The sequence below is a fragment of the Molossus molossus genome, unplaced genomic scaffold (assembly GCF_014108415.1).
Source record: "Molossus molossus isolate mMolMol1 unplaced genomic scaffold, mMolMol1.p scaffold_m16_p_11, whole genome shotgun sequence".
NCBI classification, from domain to species: Eukaryota; Metazoa; Chordata; class Mammalia; order Chiroptera; family Molossidae; genus Molossus; species Molossus molossus.
In genome coordinates, this window is record NW_023425346.1 from 4,978,589 (window position 1) to 4,996,933 (window position 18,345).

Here is an 18,345-nt window from a genome sequence, read left to right on the forward strand (position 1 = left end):
CAACACCTACTCTGCCTCTGGCTGCCCCAGGCACGTTCCTGCCGGATCACAGGCGATCCCCTTAGCAAGGACACAGAGTACAAATGACGATATTCCAGACTATAAAACCGAAGCTTCCTGAAGGGAGCTCACGTAGCCAGTGTCACGCAGAGAGTTCGGGGAGAAGGGCATTGACTCGCCTGTTATCTGTCTTCAACAGCAAACTGCCTCTGCCCGGCACGCCACTGGCCTCCGGCTTCCCTCTTCTCCTTTGCCTTTAAATGTACTTTATTCTTTCTGAAAAAATGATCTAAGCCATTAGTAGAAAAATGTAAGACAACAAAAATTGTCTGCAATCTGATCACCCAGAGATAAAAAGCACGAGGAACATTTTGACAGTTTTTTTTGTTTTCTGTTTTCTTTTTAACATTTTGCTCTGTAGTCATATCTCAAGAGATCAGTTAATGGGTTCCGTGCCTTTGGTTGTAGTTTACATACAAATCTGTGTTTTCCCATGTGTTGTTCAAGCAAGGAGCTGACGTTCAGCCGCTTGAAAAGAAAAGAATTACTCGGAAAAACGAGAAAGAAAAGTGCCTCTTGGGAAGCAGCTGAGGGGTTGATTTGGGCAGAGGATGAGTGGCGACCATCTGAGAGTGCTGGGGACCACAGCAGGGAGGACGGGGACCCCCCCCCCCGGGGCTCCGGCCATTCATTCCACCTGCTCTTCCTGTCTCCTTTGCAGGCAGTGACCTGAACGATGGCCTGTGGCATTCGGTCAGCATCAACGCCAGGAGGACCCGCGTCACTCTCACCCTGGATAACGATGCTGCGTCCCCCACTCAGGACACCACCCGGATACAGATTTATTCTGGAAATAGCTACTACTTTGGAGGTAAATTACGCAGCTTGGAGGTTGAAAATAAAAGAGGGAAGGAGAATGTATTGGGCAATTGTTTTAGTAGGATGATTCTTTCTTTGTTAATCAGACCACTCTTTCAAAACACAGGCACCCCTCCCCAAACACACACAGAGGCGCAGACACTCCCCCCCAAGCCCAAAGTGATGGGAAGCCAGCTCTCTCACAGCTGTGCAGATATAAATGATCTAGGTCAGTGCGGAGGGAAAAAGAACTACGGCTGTGAGACTGCTGTTACGTAACATCCACGCGAGATTTTTATAGCCATGCCAAGCTCCGCGATCCCATTTGAAAGGGGAAACTCAGCTGAAAACTCGGAGAGAGTACCAGCAGTCAGCAGTGCCCGAAAGAGGAAGTATGCAGGTGAGGAGATGCTCACCCACCGAGGCTACTGCTCTGGCGCTCTGCTGTGCCAGTCTCCAATACCCACGAGGGGCAAATTCCAAAGCCCCTGAACATGTATCTCCATTCAGAGCCGCCCAAGACCCCACCCTCTCCAATACTCCTGGAATCATTTCTCACTCCAAAAACACAGGGTAAATAGGTCCATGTAAAAACAACAACAACATATAATTAGGCACTGATTGCATTTTTATAGATGCATATATTTTTTTATTCATCTTTTTCAAGAAATGTGCTTCATTAAGAAAAATGATTCCTAATGTCCTGGTCATTTGTTTATATTTGAGAAGCAATCTCTAAGGAGTGTTGGTCTCAGTGGCTGCCTGGCAACGCTCCAGACCTGGGGTCTCTGAACCTCTGCCTCTGGGCCATGGGAAACACAGCCGAGGGCTGGGAGAGCTCCCTGAGGCCAAGGGCTACATGCAGAGCTCAAGGCTTCCTACCCGGCGAGGAATGGACAGACTGACTGCTGACTTTGTAAACATAGGATGGACTGGGGCTGGTCTACGGTCATCGATCTTTCTTCCATTAGGAGACTGAAGATAAATTGTGTGCAAAATTATCAAGTGCCATCTCTAATAGAATTTACAAATCCCTTCTCTCAGACCAGTGACATGGGGTTAAACTTTAAAACACAAGAGGAATATATACATTGGGGTGTCCCAAGAGGGAAGCAGTGTGGAGCCATCTGTTTGCGGTCTGATGTCGGGGCCCTGGAAAGGGGCTCCGTCCTTCACGCCCAATCTTCTCTATGTGTGCATACCACTCCTTTAAGAAGGAGCATTTCCATGCTCTGTAGGGTCCATGCACGCAGTAACTTTCCGAAGCAGGTAATAGTAGCCCCGATTCAGAGAAAGTAAGACTGGTGTTTGCTTAGATGGAATACTTTGTGTGACTAGTAGAGCTGGGATTCACCCCAGATCCGTGTCCCCCCCAATGCACAGCAAGCAAAGCAAAGACTAAAAATGTAGCAAAAAATCTGTGGAAGGAAGGTCCTGGTGCCCCAAAGATATATATCCCAGATCCTGGTAATTTTGTATCACATGCAATGCTTCCAACACAGAGAGAAAAGCAATCTTGTATCTATTTCTATGAGAAGCAATGATCAATAATTACCATATTTAAGCACCCGAATGCCTCAAAGTAAAATGGCCCCTCTCTCTGTTGAAGAAGTATCCTTAGATTGGTCTTTAAGGGTGCTGGGCTCAGAGAGTGAGGACCTATTGGTGATTTGAACGACTTTTAAAAAATGCCCCACACGTAGACGGTAAATTTAAGGAAGGTGAAAAACGAGTTTGAGTAATAATAGTTAACTGACATAAATTCTCTCTGCAGCTTCAATTAGAAGCCGTAACATTTCTCTTCATTTTATAGTGTGTGTGTTTGTGAGCTGTTAACCAGCTGCCAGGCTTCAGCCCAGCAGTGAGGGCCTATTAGCGATGGCTGAAATAATTCCCCGTTATTTATGGGTTATTGCCATGTTTCCAAGCTTGCATTCCCATATGGTCTGAACCTATTACAACAATTAGATAGGCTTTATAAAGAGCTCACACACTGATACACCTATTTGCTTTCTGCCTGTCTTAATGCGGAGTCCATATGCCCAGGTTGCGGGCTGTGCTGAATATGCATGGCGCATTGTTTTTAAGAGGGCACCTTTAAAAGAAGGTGTGGTACTAACCTTCACGCGTGCTATTATAGCCTCGTGACTGTATGCATTACAGTGTCTACAGTGTCTGGATTGGGTTTGCCCATCACTTCAAGATTCTCGCTGTGTTTCCACATGTACCTTTGTCAGGAACTAAACCTGTTAATGCTAACAATTAACCAGATAATTACTTTGCCACCCTTGCCCGCTGCACAACGCCCTTTGAAAGTGTAATTCAGAACTGAATTGTGCAGTTAGAGGTGTGTTTCAAGACAGCACCAATGTCCCCAAGTAGTGGTAACAGGTTGCGTTCTTGGGGCAGGTGAAGTGTACCAGGCAGAAGCATGACACGTAGCTTATGAAGAGAAAAAATGAAGAATAAGATCCATGTGATGGTGTTGGTATTCCCTTCCACACATTTATTTGTGGGTCTGTACAGTGATTGAGTATGCCCCCTTTTGAACCAATTCTGTCCCTTCTCTGAAAATGCTAGGATTTACAGCTAAACTGTGTGCACTGCTGTGAATGAAAAATCACCGCAATAATTAGACCTCAAGGTCTTCCATCGATAGGTCGCCAAAGCAATGACTGATCATTTCAGCGTTCTTCTTCATTTTTCTCTCTGTCCCACAGGGTGCCCTGACAATCTCAGCGCTTCCCAATGCTTAAATCCTATTAAGGCTTTCCAAGGCTGCATGAGACTCATCTTTATTGATAACCAGCCCAAGGACCTCATTTCAGTTCAGCAAGGTTCCCTGGGGAATTTTAGTGATTTACACATTGATCTGTGTAGCATCAAAGACAGGTAATTATTGTCTCTTCTCTGTTCTCTCACCCTCTTCCATTCTCGCTGTTCTAAATATGCATTTCTTTAAGCAAAATTCTAATCCACTGACATTAGCCACATTAGGCATAATGGAGTCGCCTAATGGAAAATATTTCTGAAAGGATTGCAGACCCAGAGAAAAATGGTTTAAATTAGTTAAGTCTCACTTCATGTTGACTTGCAGTAAATGGGATATGCAAATTAAATCAAACTACAAATTTGTGAAGGGATTAAAATTTTGTGCATAAACACCATTTGATTACTTTAAATTTAAGAGTAAAGCAAAAAGGAGGGAGGAATCACTTTTCTCCTAAAACCTTTCATTCTTCAGAGTAGTGAGTGCCCTCTCTCACCCGGGGGACGAGCAGCGGGCCCGCCGAGACCCCTAGAGGAGGGGGTTGGGCAGCATCCCACTTACACACACTTCTGAGTGCCTGGCTTTTGCTGTCACTGTCTCTGAGCCATTTCTTCTTCAGCCAGACGTGACTAGACGCTGGACAGAAAGAATCAACATAGTCACTCTGCAACCTGCAAATCTGGTAGAGGATCAGTGTCTCTTTTTGTTTCCCCTGAGGTCTGACTCCTCTTATATTGGAAGTTTCTAGGTTCAAGGATGCACCGCAGAACATTAACAGAGATTGACTCTGAATGTTCGCCATGTTCATCACGATTCCCATGTTTCTCCTCTAGCACTTGCCTCCTCCATATCTCTGCCTCCACTCGCCCTCACTGAAATGCGCTCTTACATGGGTGAACACTACACGTAAGACGAAAGCCTATGCATTGTGGGTCTTTCCTCAGTTTCCATCAGGGAATAAATCAGCCAGTGAAATGGAGTCCAATAACTAGCCAAGAAGTGTTTATTCTATTTTATTTACTTAGGACACATGGCAGCAGTAACTTGGTCTGGCCCGAGACAATGAGGTCAGTGAAGTTTTCAGGAAGTGGTGCCCCAGCTGAATCCTGTAGGACAGAGACACCTGGTGGGGTGGGGCCAGATGAGCAGACGGGATGCAGCATGTGAACTGGCGTAGACACAGGGAGGGTCTTGCTTGCAAGTGTTTCATCAGTTCAAGACACCTATCTTTCACCTTAACATATGCACAGTTTGGATACATTTTAGAGTTGATGGTAGTCATTGAATTGGCAACACTGACTTATCTCATTGGCATATAAAATTGTGATATGTCTTCTAATTAATAGTATCTTAGATTGTACAGAATGCTGCTCCGTGCAGATGGCAGGTCACTGTAGTGGGGTGCAGGCCAGGCCAGGGCTGGAGACTGGGCAGTACTGACATGGAGAACACTGATTGGCCGTAGGGGTTGTCTTCATGCTCTAGGTCAACACTAGAAAGAAAGCAGTCAGATCTGCCTACGGAGAGGGTACTCGGGAAACAGTATGACGGCTGGATTGAAGGAGAGCCAGCCACCCCAGACGCCGAGGTGACTGTCCCAGTGCAGGGAGCCGTGAGGAGCAGAAGGTCCTTCTAGTGCGCGGCACAGAATGCGCCACACAGATCACGCCCCTCGGACACTCAGCATGACCGTGCACTTTGGTGTAACTATGAAAATCTTTCTGTTAATCCTACAACACACGAGACGGTCAACAACTCACACAGACCCCCTGGCTCTTCTACTTTATCTTTTTTCTCCTCGACATCTGGGTAATAACAGGTGTGCCTGGCTAGGATTTGCTAGTTTAGAGACCTGAGGATAAAATACATTTCACAGAGTGCTTGCCGCACTTCTGGTCTTTACTGATGCTGACGGTGAAGCATCCGACGTCGGCAGCCAGCACAGTCTTTGCAAAGTGCAGCTCAGTAGAGGAAACAGGTATCGGGAGGGGTCCCCTACCGTACCTCAGTTTCTAACCAAGGACGCACTCATTCCCGCTGACACGAAAGTGATTGCTATCCACACGGCATCATTACTTCTGTGCGACTGTAGTCCGTGTAATTGCATTACAGACAATTGTGTTTGGGTTAATTGTTTAATAATAAGGGATTGCGCTTACTTTTGTGGGTAAACGGTATGTTTTTCTTCATTGACCAGACGGTGTCTCTAACGGACAGGAGAGCCGTGGTTAAAGGCTCGGCTCCGCTCATTATCTCCTGAGCTTACTTTAAACACGTGTGGGAAAGGCCTGGAGAGCAGGTGGTGTCTGAGTTTTGCGGTCTGTGTTTAACGTGTTAATTAGTGTAAAGCTCATTCGAAGGCAAGCTCGGCTCTGCCGTCCAGGAACTTGCCGCTGGAGGGTGGGGCCAGGTCTGGCGGACGGGTCTGCTTTCCTCACCTGTGGTCCTATCTGGAGAGCCCGTGGCGGGCAGCTTCGGACGTGGCCTAAGAGTGTCTCCTCTCTGGGCCCCGTCTCCTCTCGGCCTGGTGTGGAGACCCAGGCCCCCGGGCCTCACAGCGGCTGCCCTGCCCCCCCCCAGAGTAACCTGACGGGCAGTGCAGAGGGACCCACACTTCCCAGCTCCCCTCCATTCTGCCATCTGACACTTGGGAAGGCTCCTGGCGGCAGTGCTGGGAAACCAGGCCTGAGAAAACCAAGGCTGCGCTCACAGAAGCCACACACGGGCTTTTACATCCTAAGAGCCTTCTCCCATGGGGGCCTTCAAGCATGCGCCCTTTGAGATGATGCCCAGCTCCGCCACCCAGCCTGGGCCAGTTCACAAACCACCCTGGGGACAGTGAATTATCCTTTGAGCAAAAGTCCCAGGGACCAAGGACCTGCACCAACAATGTGCACCTCAGTGACTGGCCTGCACAGCTCCGGCCGCAGGAAGGGCTGCTGTCGGAAGTCCATCTGCAGAGCCCCGGCGCCTCACGGTCAAGGCCAGGTTGGAGAGAAGGCCGAGAACCCTGGAGGAATCACTGCGGACACACACCTCCAGGATGCAAGGACAACTCTCTCCCTCCTCTGCGGCAGGACCTCCAATCTCATGTAGCCATGCCCCAACCCCTGTTCCCCAGGAGCTACACGTGTCTCTTGTAACCCCTTGCACTCGAGATAGACAAGACCTGTTCATCTAAATTATCAGAGCCCAGTCACCCTCGAGAAAGGCCTACTCCTCCCACAGTGTTATCACAGCCTCGGGTCAGCCTTGCATGGGCAGGGAGCGGGCGCGGGAGGCCGCCGTGTGTGCAGGGGATGGGTGGGAGGGCGGGCCAGCCATGGGTGGGGGCAGGAGAAACAACTCGCCCACGGCTGGCGAGGAACGTGAACAGGGACAGGAGCCAAGGTGGGGAGCAGCGAGGGCGCTGGGTCAGCTGTCCGACAGCAGAGGAGAGAGTCACACCTGAGGAGATTCATGAATCCCGGGGTCCACCTGTTTCCTTCCGAGTCCACTGCTCTTCCGCCTGAGATACGAGCTGTCATTTTTCACCGTTTAAGCTACGTTTTCTCTTCTGTGAAACCAAGATCATAAAACCTGCCTTTGCACGGAGCATGGGCTTGTGAGGATCAGGGGCTCCGTGGCGTGTCTGAGGAGCATGTGCACATACACGCTGCATGTTAACTCCCAGGCCACACATTTGCCAGCATGGCTTTGCGTGGGGAGAGGAGAAGCCCCGGCTCCCTCTGAAGCTCCCCAAACCCCGCCGTGACCACGCGATCCCTGGTCAGTTCTGGGGTGGATCCCACAGATGACCCTCGCCGACGATCTCTGATCCGTCTGCTGCTGACTCCCTGGGTTCCGGTCCCTGCTTGCTCAGAGGGGCTGCCCCCAGACCCATCACCACCATTAGGAGGGTGCCCGTCCGCTTGGTGCCAAGGTTGGCTGTGGACACTGGATTCTCCTGAAGTGTTGGTGCCAGGGCCCGGTTAGGGTACAGAGAGCATGACTGTGCCCAGCAATTCAAGAGGGCCCTATTTTAGACCCATGCTTGTGCAGAGTGAATTTGTATGAACCACAGAGTGACTGCCTTTTTGAATCACGTGGGTCAGTTCCAGAACCATCAGAGGAGCTTGCGAAAATCGCAGTCACTGGGTGGCACCCCCAGGGTGTCAGCTCTCACTGTGAGGGCCAAGAAAGCGCGACTTATGGCAGCGTCAGGGTGCTGCCGGTGCTGCGCTGCTGGGGACTGCCTTCCAGACCGCTGCCGCCCTCAGGCCTCCAGCCCCGCACCCCACAGGGCGGCCCCGGGGTTCTGTGCAGAGGTGCAGCCCCCCCCCCCCCCCGCGGCAGCCCTCCTGACGGGTGCCAAGGGCTCTGCGGAGTTCCCACAGCTCCGTCTCAACGCCCCCCCCCGAGAGGTGCTGAATTCTGTCCATGGGACACTGGGGAGCCAGCTGAATCCCACCTCCCTCCAGACATTCCTGGGCTTTGTCACTGGAGTCCCCCTGCCTCCCACTCTGGGAAAACGGGGTGAATATGAATAAGCTACGGTCCTGAGGTGCCTGAGAAAGGATGCTTGGGTTGGAAGGGAGTCTGCTCTCAGAATAGCTGCCGTCAAACATGACTTGTCTTTTTGTTATTTTGAGGACAGTTGACTTTCTGGCCCAGGGGACGTCCCAGCGTGCTCGTCCTTGGAGCCGAGCCTCACCCTGTGTGAGGGGGGCGCGCGGTAAGGCGAGTGCCCCGCCGAAGGGCCGCCGGAGACGGTTTCCTCTGGCATCCAGAACCTGCAAAGGGCTGCCGGACCCCCGTGTCCTTCCGGTGTCCTTCCCTCGGAGGAATGACACCCACCGGGGAGGACCTCGGAGTCACCGGGCTCTGCCCGGCTCGGCGGCGCTGTCCTTGGCCACCGTCTGCTCTGACCCTCCCCAAACCAGGCCGGCCGCTTGCCTCAGCTGCATTCAGTCCTTCGCAGCAGCAACGGTGACGCGTGGCCTCTACTGCGGACCGTGGCCCTTTCCACACAATCCTTCCTCCAAGGGAAGCAGCAGCTCCGCTCACTGGTCAAGACTCCGACCTGCTTGGTTCAGACTCGGGGTGTTGTCAACACCGAGGGGAAAGTGTTCCGTGGGATGTCCTCTCATACGCGGGCTCAGGCCGACTCGCCCTGTGTGTGGGAGTTCGTGAAAACAGCGCTTGTTACAGAGAGTTTACATCGCAGGGCGAGCATATGTTTGCGTTCTCCTCCGAAGCTGAGAAGCACCAGTCGGTGCCGGGGAGCGGTGGGGCCCACACAGGCTGAGCTTCTACCTCCACAGTGAGAAGTGCTCAATCTGGCTGCTCTGAGCTCGGGCCGGCCGCCTCCGAGCAGGACGCGTCTGCTGTTTTTATTCATTATTTTTAGTCTAGTGCCTGCAAGAAAGGAAAGGTTATATTTTATGCAACAGTTACTGAGCAAACAGCCCCTCGATATTATTTCACTTAATGTCCCCATTGTCCTACAAGGTCATCAGAGGGCTCTCAGACCCGGGCGCTCAGACCCCAGCCCCCGCAGCCCCGCAGCTGCTAGAAATGCATGTTCTCAGGCCGCCCACACTTCCTGGGTCCGGACCCGAGAAAGGGAGCCGCTGGACTTCCAAGTTTCCAGTATTTCTGAAGCACACTGAACCCTGAAAGCCGTCGGTGTGCTCACTGTGGTCGCACAGGTCAGACCCGTGGTGCTCATGGCTGTCCATCAGCTCCTAGGTTCCAGGGTTCGAGCCGGTGGGCCACGGTCTGACCAGAATGAGGGTTTCTGATTCCTCTGTCCACGCAGACGTGAACAGCCTTTGTCAAAGGGCCGGCGAGGGAGGAGAGATGCTGAGGTAGCCAGGGCATGCCAGGGGGGGTCCTGAGGAGCTGAGATCTGAGTGGACGTGGAGTTGGGCTGGGTGAGAGGTCAAGCAGGGCATCCTGGAGGGTGGAGAGCGGGGCTGGGACAGAGGAAGGGGGCGTGCTGGCGCCGGTGTGCCCGAATGGACTGACAGCAGAGGGTGAAAGAGAACTCGGAGCTAAGGCTGGGGCGAACTTGGCAGGACACAGCAGTTCAGAATCTGCACAACACGCCGAATCCATAGCCCTTCCTTCACTACTGCTCCCTGTGTGCCAGGTGTCTAAGTGTGTGTGTGATATACACTCACAACACCCATGTGAAGCAGGGAATGTTATCAGCTCTCTTTTATAGACTGAGATGATTAGAGCACAGAGACACTCAGTAATCTGCCCAAGGACACACAGCAAGTACGCAGCTGAGCCCTGCCACAAGCCAGGGGTCTGGTTGAAGAGATCATGCCTCTCTTGGCACGGTGTTGCTTCTAACTTTGGATCTAGGAGACATCCCACGTGGTCAGCAGGATTGCAATGCAAAGAATGGTGTGTTTGCATCTTGTGTTCAAACCAGGAAGCAGGTTGTACTAACCCAGAAGAGAAGGCGTGTGGCCACAGCCGGTGGGCCATCGTCCATGCAGCGCACTCACAATCTTGTGACAAGCCCGCTGAGGGAGACTCAGGAGAGCAGAAAGCCCCACCTCCAGCTCCACCCTCACCTGACTGGGCTGATGAGGGACCAGAGGAGTCTGGGAAGCAGCTCGGAAGCACTGTCTCAAGGAGGAAGATTCTGAGCTGATTTCTGAAGGACTTTTCATCTGGAACCGCTCAGGAGAAGTCCTAAAGAATGTGTCTGCTTCTTAAATGAAGACTACACCTTTGTTCCTGCCCCTACGCTTCAGATGTCAGCAGGGAACGGGCTTTGGAGGAACTTGAAGCTGGATTTGATTTCAGCAGTGACCTTACTTAAAGACATAGGTGTTCTGTCCCTGACCATCCCCCTCATCACTCCGAATGGTACTGCTCTTCCCTTGCATGAGGAAGGGGCACCAACATGCCTTTGATCCATGGAGACCACAGAGCGCCCACGAAGCCATGGGCGCCACCTTGTTCTGTGCAGAAAGAGGACGGCCGGGCCCTTCCCCAGCCACGGTGATCTGCAGTATCGATGCTGTGCACAGAGCCGGAGCAGTGAGCGGGTCCGGGGTCACAGCACCTCAGCAGGTGAGGTCAGGGCCAATTGCTGCAGGTGGAAGCTGAGCTGAGGTGCGTGTTCAGTTTGCAGGGGGAAGGTGGGCATCGGACCAGCACTGCGCCCCCTCCCTGAGCAACGCTGCTACGACGTGAGCACGGGCTGGATGACGTAGGAGCCAAGGAAATTTTTTGCTCTGGATCAAAACATGAAAAAAAGGGTTTAGATCCTCAAGGCACTAAAAGTGCTTAGGTCTTAGGTTTAACTATAGAAAACATTTCCAAATTAATAATCCAAAGAAAAGCGGTTCTGCTTCCCTGCTCTCCTCACACCATCGGTAGCCCAGCACCCGGGTGAGGGCCTTCCTTCCGTCTGTCCTCCCCATTCTCTCCATGTGGCCGATGGCACGCTTGGTGTGTCCTCCTCTGCACTGATGTCCACTGACGGGGCTGCGGAGGCGAAGCGTCTGTGGCCTTTTAACACTGTTTTGCCCTGGTCCGACATAACTCGGGGGCCCGTGGTGAGCACCCTTCACAGACCCAGCTGGAAGAGAAAAGAGCGGGGAAGGAAGGCTGACCTGTGGTAGAATGTCCCCACCCCTTTGGCGGTGAGACCGGAATTTAAAACGAGCTGTTACTAGTACCTGGAGGTACGGCGCCGGCCAGGAAGCTCATGGAACAGGGGTGCGGCCGGCTGGGATTCCCGGTGCCCCCGCTGCCCCCGTAGCAGGTGCGTGGTCAGCAGGACGGTGAGCTGCCCGCTTCCGCTCTCAGATGCCCGGAGGGACCACAAGCCTTTCTGTTGGCCAACGAGGGACCCTGCTATGACATCATTTAATAATGTACCTCGAAACAGAATCAAACTCAGGGTTTTGAGGGGATAAAGCCCCAGCTGTTTATATTTGAGCACGACTTTGGACACAGCTTGTCACTGGATCACTTCATTCTGTCTGCCGCCTCAGCTGTCAGACAGGGACACGGGACACGGGACACATTCCATCCCCGTGGGTGCTAAAGGGGCGCAAGGTGCTGGCCCTGGGGTCCAGAGGGCTGACTGGGAGCAGGCAGATGAGCGGCCTGCAGTGGGAAGCGAGAGGAGGAGAATCCCTGGGCCCCCCGTCCCCCCGCGGCCGCACCGTGGGAGACCAGGCACAGGCTTCCTGCCTCACTCACCTCTGTGCATCCTCCGTGTGATTTTTGGACACATGATTCATATTCACTGGGCCCAGTCCCAGATTTGAGTGGGCTAGCTCCAGGTTGGACTTCGACGTAAAAAGATCACTTCCACATGACTTACTAGGCCAACGGTAGGGCCTTTGTCTCCGAAGACTGGTGAGTACCAGGGACCAGGCAGCAGGTGTCAACACCCAGAAAAGGCAAGGGCGACAGGCAAAGCTCGAACAGAGGCTCTGGGAGACCACTCGGCCCGTCAGACTTGCGCTCTGTGAGCACATGCGCCCGGGACCCCGTTAACTCATTATGACGGGTGTTGTCATCTCCTCCCCGTGGCTCCGCCCATACTGAAAACTATTATTGTCTTCACCTTTTCTATTTGTGAATGGCAGTTGCTACAGTATTATTTGTTTCAGGGGTACAACCCAGTGAGTAGACATCATATAGCTTAGGAAGTGCTCACCCATAAATCTATAGTCACCTGGCACCTTGCATGGTTGTCACAGCACTGCTGGTTACATTCCCTTCGCTGCACTTTACCACCCCCAGCTAACCTGTAACTACCAAAGCATGCCTCTCTTTATTTATTTTTTCTTTTTATATTTTTTATCCTCACCTGAGGACATTTTTGCATTTAGCTTTAGATAGAGCGAGAGGGAGAGAGGGAGGAAGAGAGAGAGAGAAACATCGATGTGAGAGAGACACATCGAGTGGCTGCCACCCACACGACCCCAACCAGGGCCGGGGACAGACTGCAACAGTGGTGCATGCCCTTAGCGGGGCCCGAACCCAGGATTCTCTGGTCCACAGGCCGGCGCTCTAACCACTGAGCAAACTGGCCAGGGCCAAATTGTGCTTCTTAATATTGTCACTTTTTTCACCAATCCCTGACAACCCACCTCTCCTCTGGCAACCATCAACATTTTCTTTGTATCTATGAGTCTGTTTATGTTTGTTTGTTCATTTTGTTCTTTAAATTCCACATGTATGTGAAAGCATATGGTATTTATCTTTATCTCTCTGGTTTATTCAATCAAAAATCACAAGGTAGTTGCCCTGGCCAGGTGGCTCAGTTGTTTGGAGCATCCTCCTGTACCCCAGAAGGTCATGGGTTCAATTCCCAGTACAGGCACATGCCTAGGTTGTGGGTTCCGTCTCCGGTCCAGGCACACATGAGAGGCAATCAATTGATGTTTCTCACTCACATTGATGTTTCTCAAACTCTTTCTCCCTTCACTAATCCTCACTAATTCTCAGCTAGGATTAACACACACACACACACACACACACACACACACACACACACAGGGCGGCTGAATCAAAACAGAAACAAGGCCCCTTACACATGCCGTCCAGAAGAGACTCGCTTCAGATGGAAAGACACGCACAGACTGAAAATAAAGAGTGAGAAAAGTATATTTCATGAAAATGGAAACAAATTTAAAAAAAAAAAAAAGCTGAGGTAGCAGTACATGTCCCAGACAAAACAGACTTTAAAACAAAGGCTGCAACAAGAGACGAAGAAGGACCCGGCAATCTGACTAATGCAAGAAGATCTGTGCACCCCTGCGTTTATTACTAGAGATATCGGAGCAACACTGGCCGTCCACAGATGAGTGCATGAGGAACAGGTGGGGGGCTCCCCTGCCTTAAATGTGAAAAACACCCCAGATGTGGTTCTTAAACAACCCGAGGCTTTAGATGAAACCCAATCGTGTTGTTGAGAACGACAGACGCTCACGCACGGACATGAAAGGAGATGCCTGCGCGGCAACGTGTGCGCACAGGTGTTTGGAGACTCACCACCGTGTGACGTGCCCCAGTCCTGAGCACCTTCTGCTCCTGCTCACGGATGGACGCCTGCGCTCTGCTCACCCACGCCACGCGCACGCTCATTCAGCGGCTCTTTTCTGTGTGTTCCCTGCTCTGGCCCTTCTCCTGCTCTTGGATCCGGAGGCTGTTTTTGCTATTATGGACTGTTCATTCATTTGTTCATTCATTCATTAATTCATTCATTTGTTCGTTTGTCTGTTCATTCATTCATTTGTTCATCTGTTTGTTTATTCAGTCATACATCCATTCATTCATCTATTCATTCATTGGTTCAGCCATCCATCCATCCATCCATCCATCCATCCACTCATCTATTTATTCATTCACTCGTTGTCTCTTGTATTTGGAACATCTCCACAGTGCCAGGTGCTGCTAGGAGCTGAGGACATAGCTGAGTAACAAACACAGTAGATGACCTTTGACTTCAGAAAGTTCCCTGGAGGAACATAAATTTTGACCAAATAGTGATGAACATAAACATATCTGTTCCCAAATACTGTCATGAGGAAAATAAACAGAGTACTAGGAGAAAACATGAGAGGGGTCTTAGGTTATGTGGAGTTGTGCCAAGAAGGGGGGCTGTGGCCTCACTGTCTGCAAATGTGGGGGTCTGTGTTCCTCACCACCCTGGTCAGTGACTTTCTCAGGAGATCACACTTGCGTCCTGCAGACCTCTGGCTGGCACTTCTATTGCCACCTTGTGTCTTTGCTGACAGTGCTGTCTGCTGTGGGGGTGCTGGGGGTACAGAGAAAAACCTCTGCTTGCATTAGTGGTAAGAGGCTCTCTAATGGGATGTTAGCTATAAACACATTTTCTATATTTTCCCAAAATATTGCGCTGGGATTCTTCCATTAGCAACTCTTGCTTATGAGTCCCTCCCCATCACCCTGGTGTCAGGGGTAAAGGGTTTACTTCTGTAATGCATCCCTAGTAGCATATAAGCTACATCTGTGCTTAGCAAAAGGGCAGAAAGTCCATGCCTGCCAAAGTAGACACAGTGTCAAGGTGGGAGTGACACCTCTGCTGGCCTTGGGTGGATTGGAGAATGAGAAAGTGGGAGGAGACAGGTGCATGTTCAAGGTCATTCCAGTTACTACACTGACTCGGGTGAAGCAGCTGCCGCCTGGAGTGTATGTGAGAAGACACAACCTAGGACATGACAGCGTGTTGTCAGCAGGGACTTGAGCAAACAGTGAAGAGAATAATGCAGATCACTGTTGTTTCAGTGACAGGAAATACTTCCTCCACCTCTGCGATGCCTGAGGAGTGCAGGGAAGCCCAGCCTTGATCAGAACAGGGCACCCTCCTAGCTCCGAAAGCCGAGATTCCGTGACGGATTTTCTTCAAAACCAAATGTCCCACAGTCCTACAGGACACGCTCAGGGGGCCCAAGGATGAGCTCCTGCCTGCAGTAACATTTTCATTCATTCTCGACCACTTAGTCTTAACATCACAGGGAACGCATCACACAACCGTCCTTGATAGAATTATTCTAAATGTAAAACCACTCTTTAGATAGGCAATAAAATATTCTCTTAGTGACAGTTGGCCTCATACCTCTCTCCCACTTCCCACAATGTGTATGGTATTGCAGCTGTAGCTCTGGTGAAGTTCAGCTTCTGTGCGTGCCCGTCATATGCCCTCTACATACCCTCCAGCACAGGACGGAGCCTGAGGCACTAAATGGGAGGACCCAGATCTCCCAGCTTGCCTTCCAGGCCTCCTGTGACCTGGTCCTGTCCATCCTGTCCACCTTGGTTACCCACCTTCATCTCCTACCATATTAATTTATTGTTCTGTCTATAAACATTTGCTGAGCATCTGCTATGTTCATATGTATCTATATCTCTATATCTCTATATCTATCTATCTATCTATCTATCTATCTATCATCTATCATCTATCATCTATCTATTATTTCTGTTTTCAAGAGCAGATGAGCCAGCTCAGAAATCACAAAGAAGTTCATGGCGCTGAGAGGCAGGAAGCTATATCTAGCTGCATTTTTTAAAAAAATTATTTTCTTTATTGATTTTAGAGAGAGAGAAAGATGAAACATCCATGAGAGAGAACATTGATGGGCTGCCTCCTGCATGCCTCCCTCTGGGGATCAGGCTCACAACCTGGGCATGTGCTCTGACCAGGAATCAAACCGGCGACCTCTTGTTGCATGGGTCAATGCTCAGCCACTGAGCCACAGCAACCAGGCTGGCCACATTTTTGACAGACAATCAGAAATGGGAGTGGACAGTCACTTCCCGGTTGGACCACGGCTGCCCCATGGCCGCCAGTCCCATGGCAGCCTTCAGGGACCTGCTACCACGTACTGCCTGGGTCCCCTTCCCAGCTCTCTCTCTCTCTCTCTCTCTCTCTCTCTCTCTCTGCTCAAATTCTGCCCATCTTTCAAAGGCTGGTTCAAATTTTTTCTCCTCTCTGAAGTCTTCTGACTGATCCTGGTGTTCACAGTGAGCTTCCTTATTTAAATGTCTCTGGCACTTCCCTTCTGTTTCCTGTTGCTCCCAATCATGACTGTGACCTGCTTTGTGTCTCTATTTTGCCGTCCCAAAGGGAATTATTGATGCCCTCCTTTGAGAGCAGGTGTTTTGCAATTATTTGTTGAATAATTTGAACCTTCGCAGCATTTGCCCTTAGTAGCTGGAAACGAACTCTCTGTGAAGCTTATGAAATGCAACACACTTCTTGGAGTTAGACACAGTACCGCCTCAAGAGATGTCTTTCACATGTTTGCACACTCCAGACTCTGTTGACTGCCGTCCAAGATTTGGGAATTAAAGCCCTCCATCTCTGGCTCATCCTGAAATCCCCCCAGCGTGGGTCACACCACAGAGCTCTCAGTTTGAATGGCAATGGTGCCAGCTGTCACCAGTCACAGGGGGTGAAGTGCTCCTTCTGCAGGCAAGGGAGAGGGAGGACTTTGTTTAGCAAGGCCATCGTAAAGTGACAAGCAAACCACAGCAATGGATTTGAGCAATGGAGACTCAGAACATCGCAGTGGAAGGAGGCACACAAGCCCATTATTCTCATTATAATCTCGTGCTTTATGAAAAAATGGGCTAGCTCTGCAGAGAATGTGAGTCTGGAGAGAAGGCATCTCTGGAGAAGCATGAACATCTCTCCGGGGACCGTCAAAGGCATCACCAGTCTCCCGCAGCAGGATCTGGGGTGCGTACCGTGGATTCAGTGAGCTCTAAGCAGCTCCTGGAGACTAAGTTGGGAAACTTGTGAAATTGTTGTTCTTTACCTACTAGAAGTGGAACAACAATGGAAAAATGTGAGTGACAACATGTAAGCTGTTTATCGGAAAGTGAAGTTATTGAATAAGGATCCATGTTCCCTGTGAGCCCAGCGTGTGAGTGGAACCACCTATGGGCCACACTCTGGCACTGTCTTATATGCTGTTTCTTTGTCAAAAGTGCCTGGAAATACACACATCGTTTGTCTGCCACATTGTCTGGTGTGTCCTACCAGAGAGTCACCTTCAACTTTTACAAACACTGTCTAAATGCTCCTTGTAAAAAAAAAAATAGATATAGATTAGATAGAGATGGAGATGGAGATGGAGATGGAGATATCTATATAGATAGATATAGATATATAGATAGATTGATATGAAAATAATAAATAGTACAAAAGATTATTTTTTCTAGGGCAATGCTGGGATTTCCCTCTCCTAATGTATATCTATGGAGACACTATTAAAATGTTTAAAATGACCTGTTTGCATTTTACAATCAAGGGAACTGAGGTGTGTAAGTGTTAAATGAGTTTTCCAATAGTATATAGTTAACGAGTGTTCTTATGAGAAGATAATGGAGTCCCAAACAGCTTGGAAATGAAAGAAACAATGTTGCCCTTTGAAAATTAAACTCAACATCTCTTAGATCTTCAAGGATTACCTTGAAGATACACACAGTGTCTATGCCAGGCTGGACTACCCTAGATTAAGTTAGTGTTTCCAAAGAAAGGAATGTGTCCAAAGAAAAAAAGTAGGTCAGAAAGAAAACAAATCTTAAAGAATGCAGTCAAAGAGCTGAATCCAACTGTAGCTGAGAGCTGAAGCGCGGCCTCTTAAATAAGATGTCCGTTCAGGCAGCGCCTCATCACAGGGCAGAGGGGGAAACGGCACAGATGCCCCACTCCTCATGTGGAGGGGAGGGCCTCTGGGGGCCCGGGCATTGCTCCCCGGAAACAAGGATGTTAAACCATCGTAACACGTGTTAGCTTCCGTGACTCACACGTAGTTGGACGAGGAGCGTTGCAGGTAGATCGGGTGTGAGAGCAGGAACGGTCCTTTTATACTGATCAACACCTCGTCACTAGCAGCTAGTAAGACTTTGAAATGTGACTATTAGGACTGAGAAGTAACATTTTAATTTTATTCAGTTTGAATACCTTTAGATTCAGAGAGCCACGTGTGGCCCGTGGCTTCCCTGTGGGCTAGTTCAGCACGAGACACTGGCGGGCGAGGGGCTCCTGGGGCTGAGCTCTCCCCTGAGCGGCATCAGGCTGCCCCTGGAGCACTTCTGGAGATTAGGTTTGGGTCTCAGAATGGCCACCCAGCCCTGGCCAGGGGTTAGAGATTGGCTCAGGGGTTAGAGCATCAGCCTGCAGTCCAGAGAGACCCGGTTCGATTCCCGCTAAGGGCACG

At 50.4% G+C, this 18,345-nt stretch overlaps 1 protein-coding gene across 2 annotated transcripts in view; it reads left to right on the forward strand.

Moving 5' to 3' along the window:
* The window catches only part of CNTNAP5 (contactin associated protein family member 5), an 883,849-nt gene that overhangs the window by 482,687 nt on the left and 382,817 nt on the right, over nt 1–18,345 (forward strand). For both annotated transcript variants that reach the window (XM_036254192.1, XM_036254193.1), the window contains exons 9-10: nt 722–871; nt 3,579–3,750. In XM_036254192.1, coding sequence (XP_036110085.1) covers nt 722–871; nt 3,579–3,750 — 322 coding nt within the window. The remainder of the gene's footprint in view (nt 1–721; nt 872–3,578; nt 3,751–18,345) is intronic.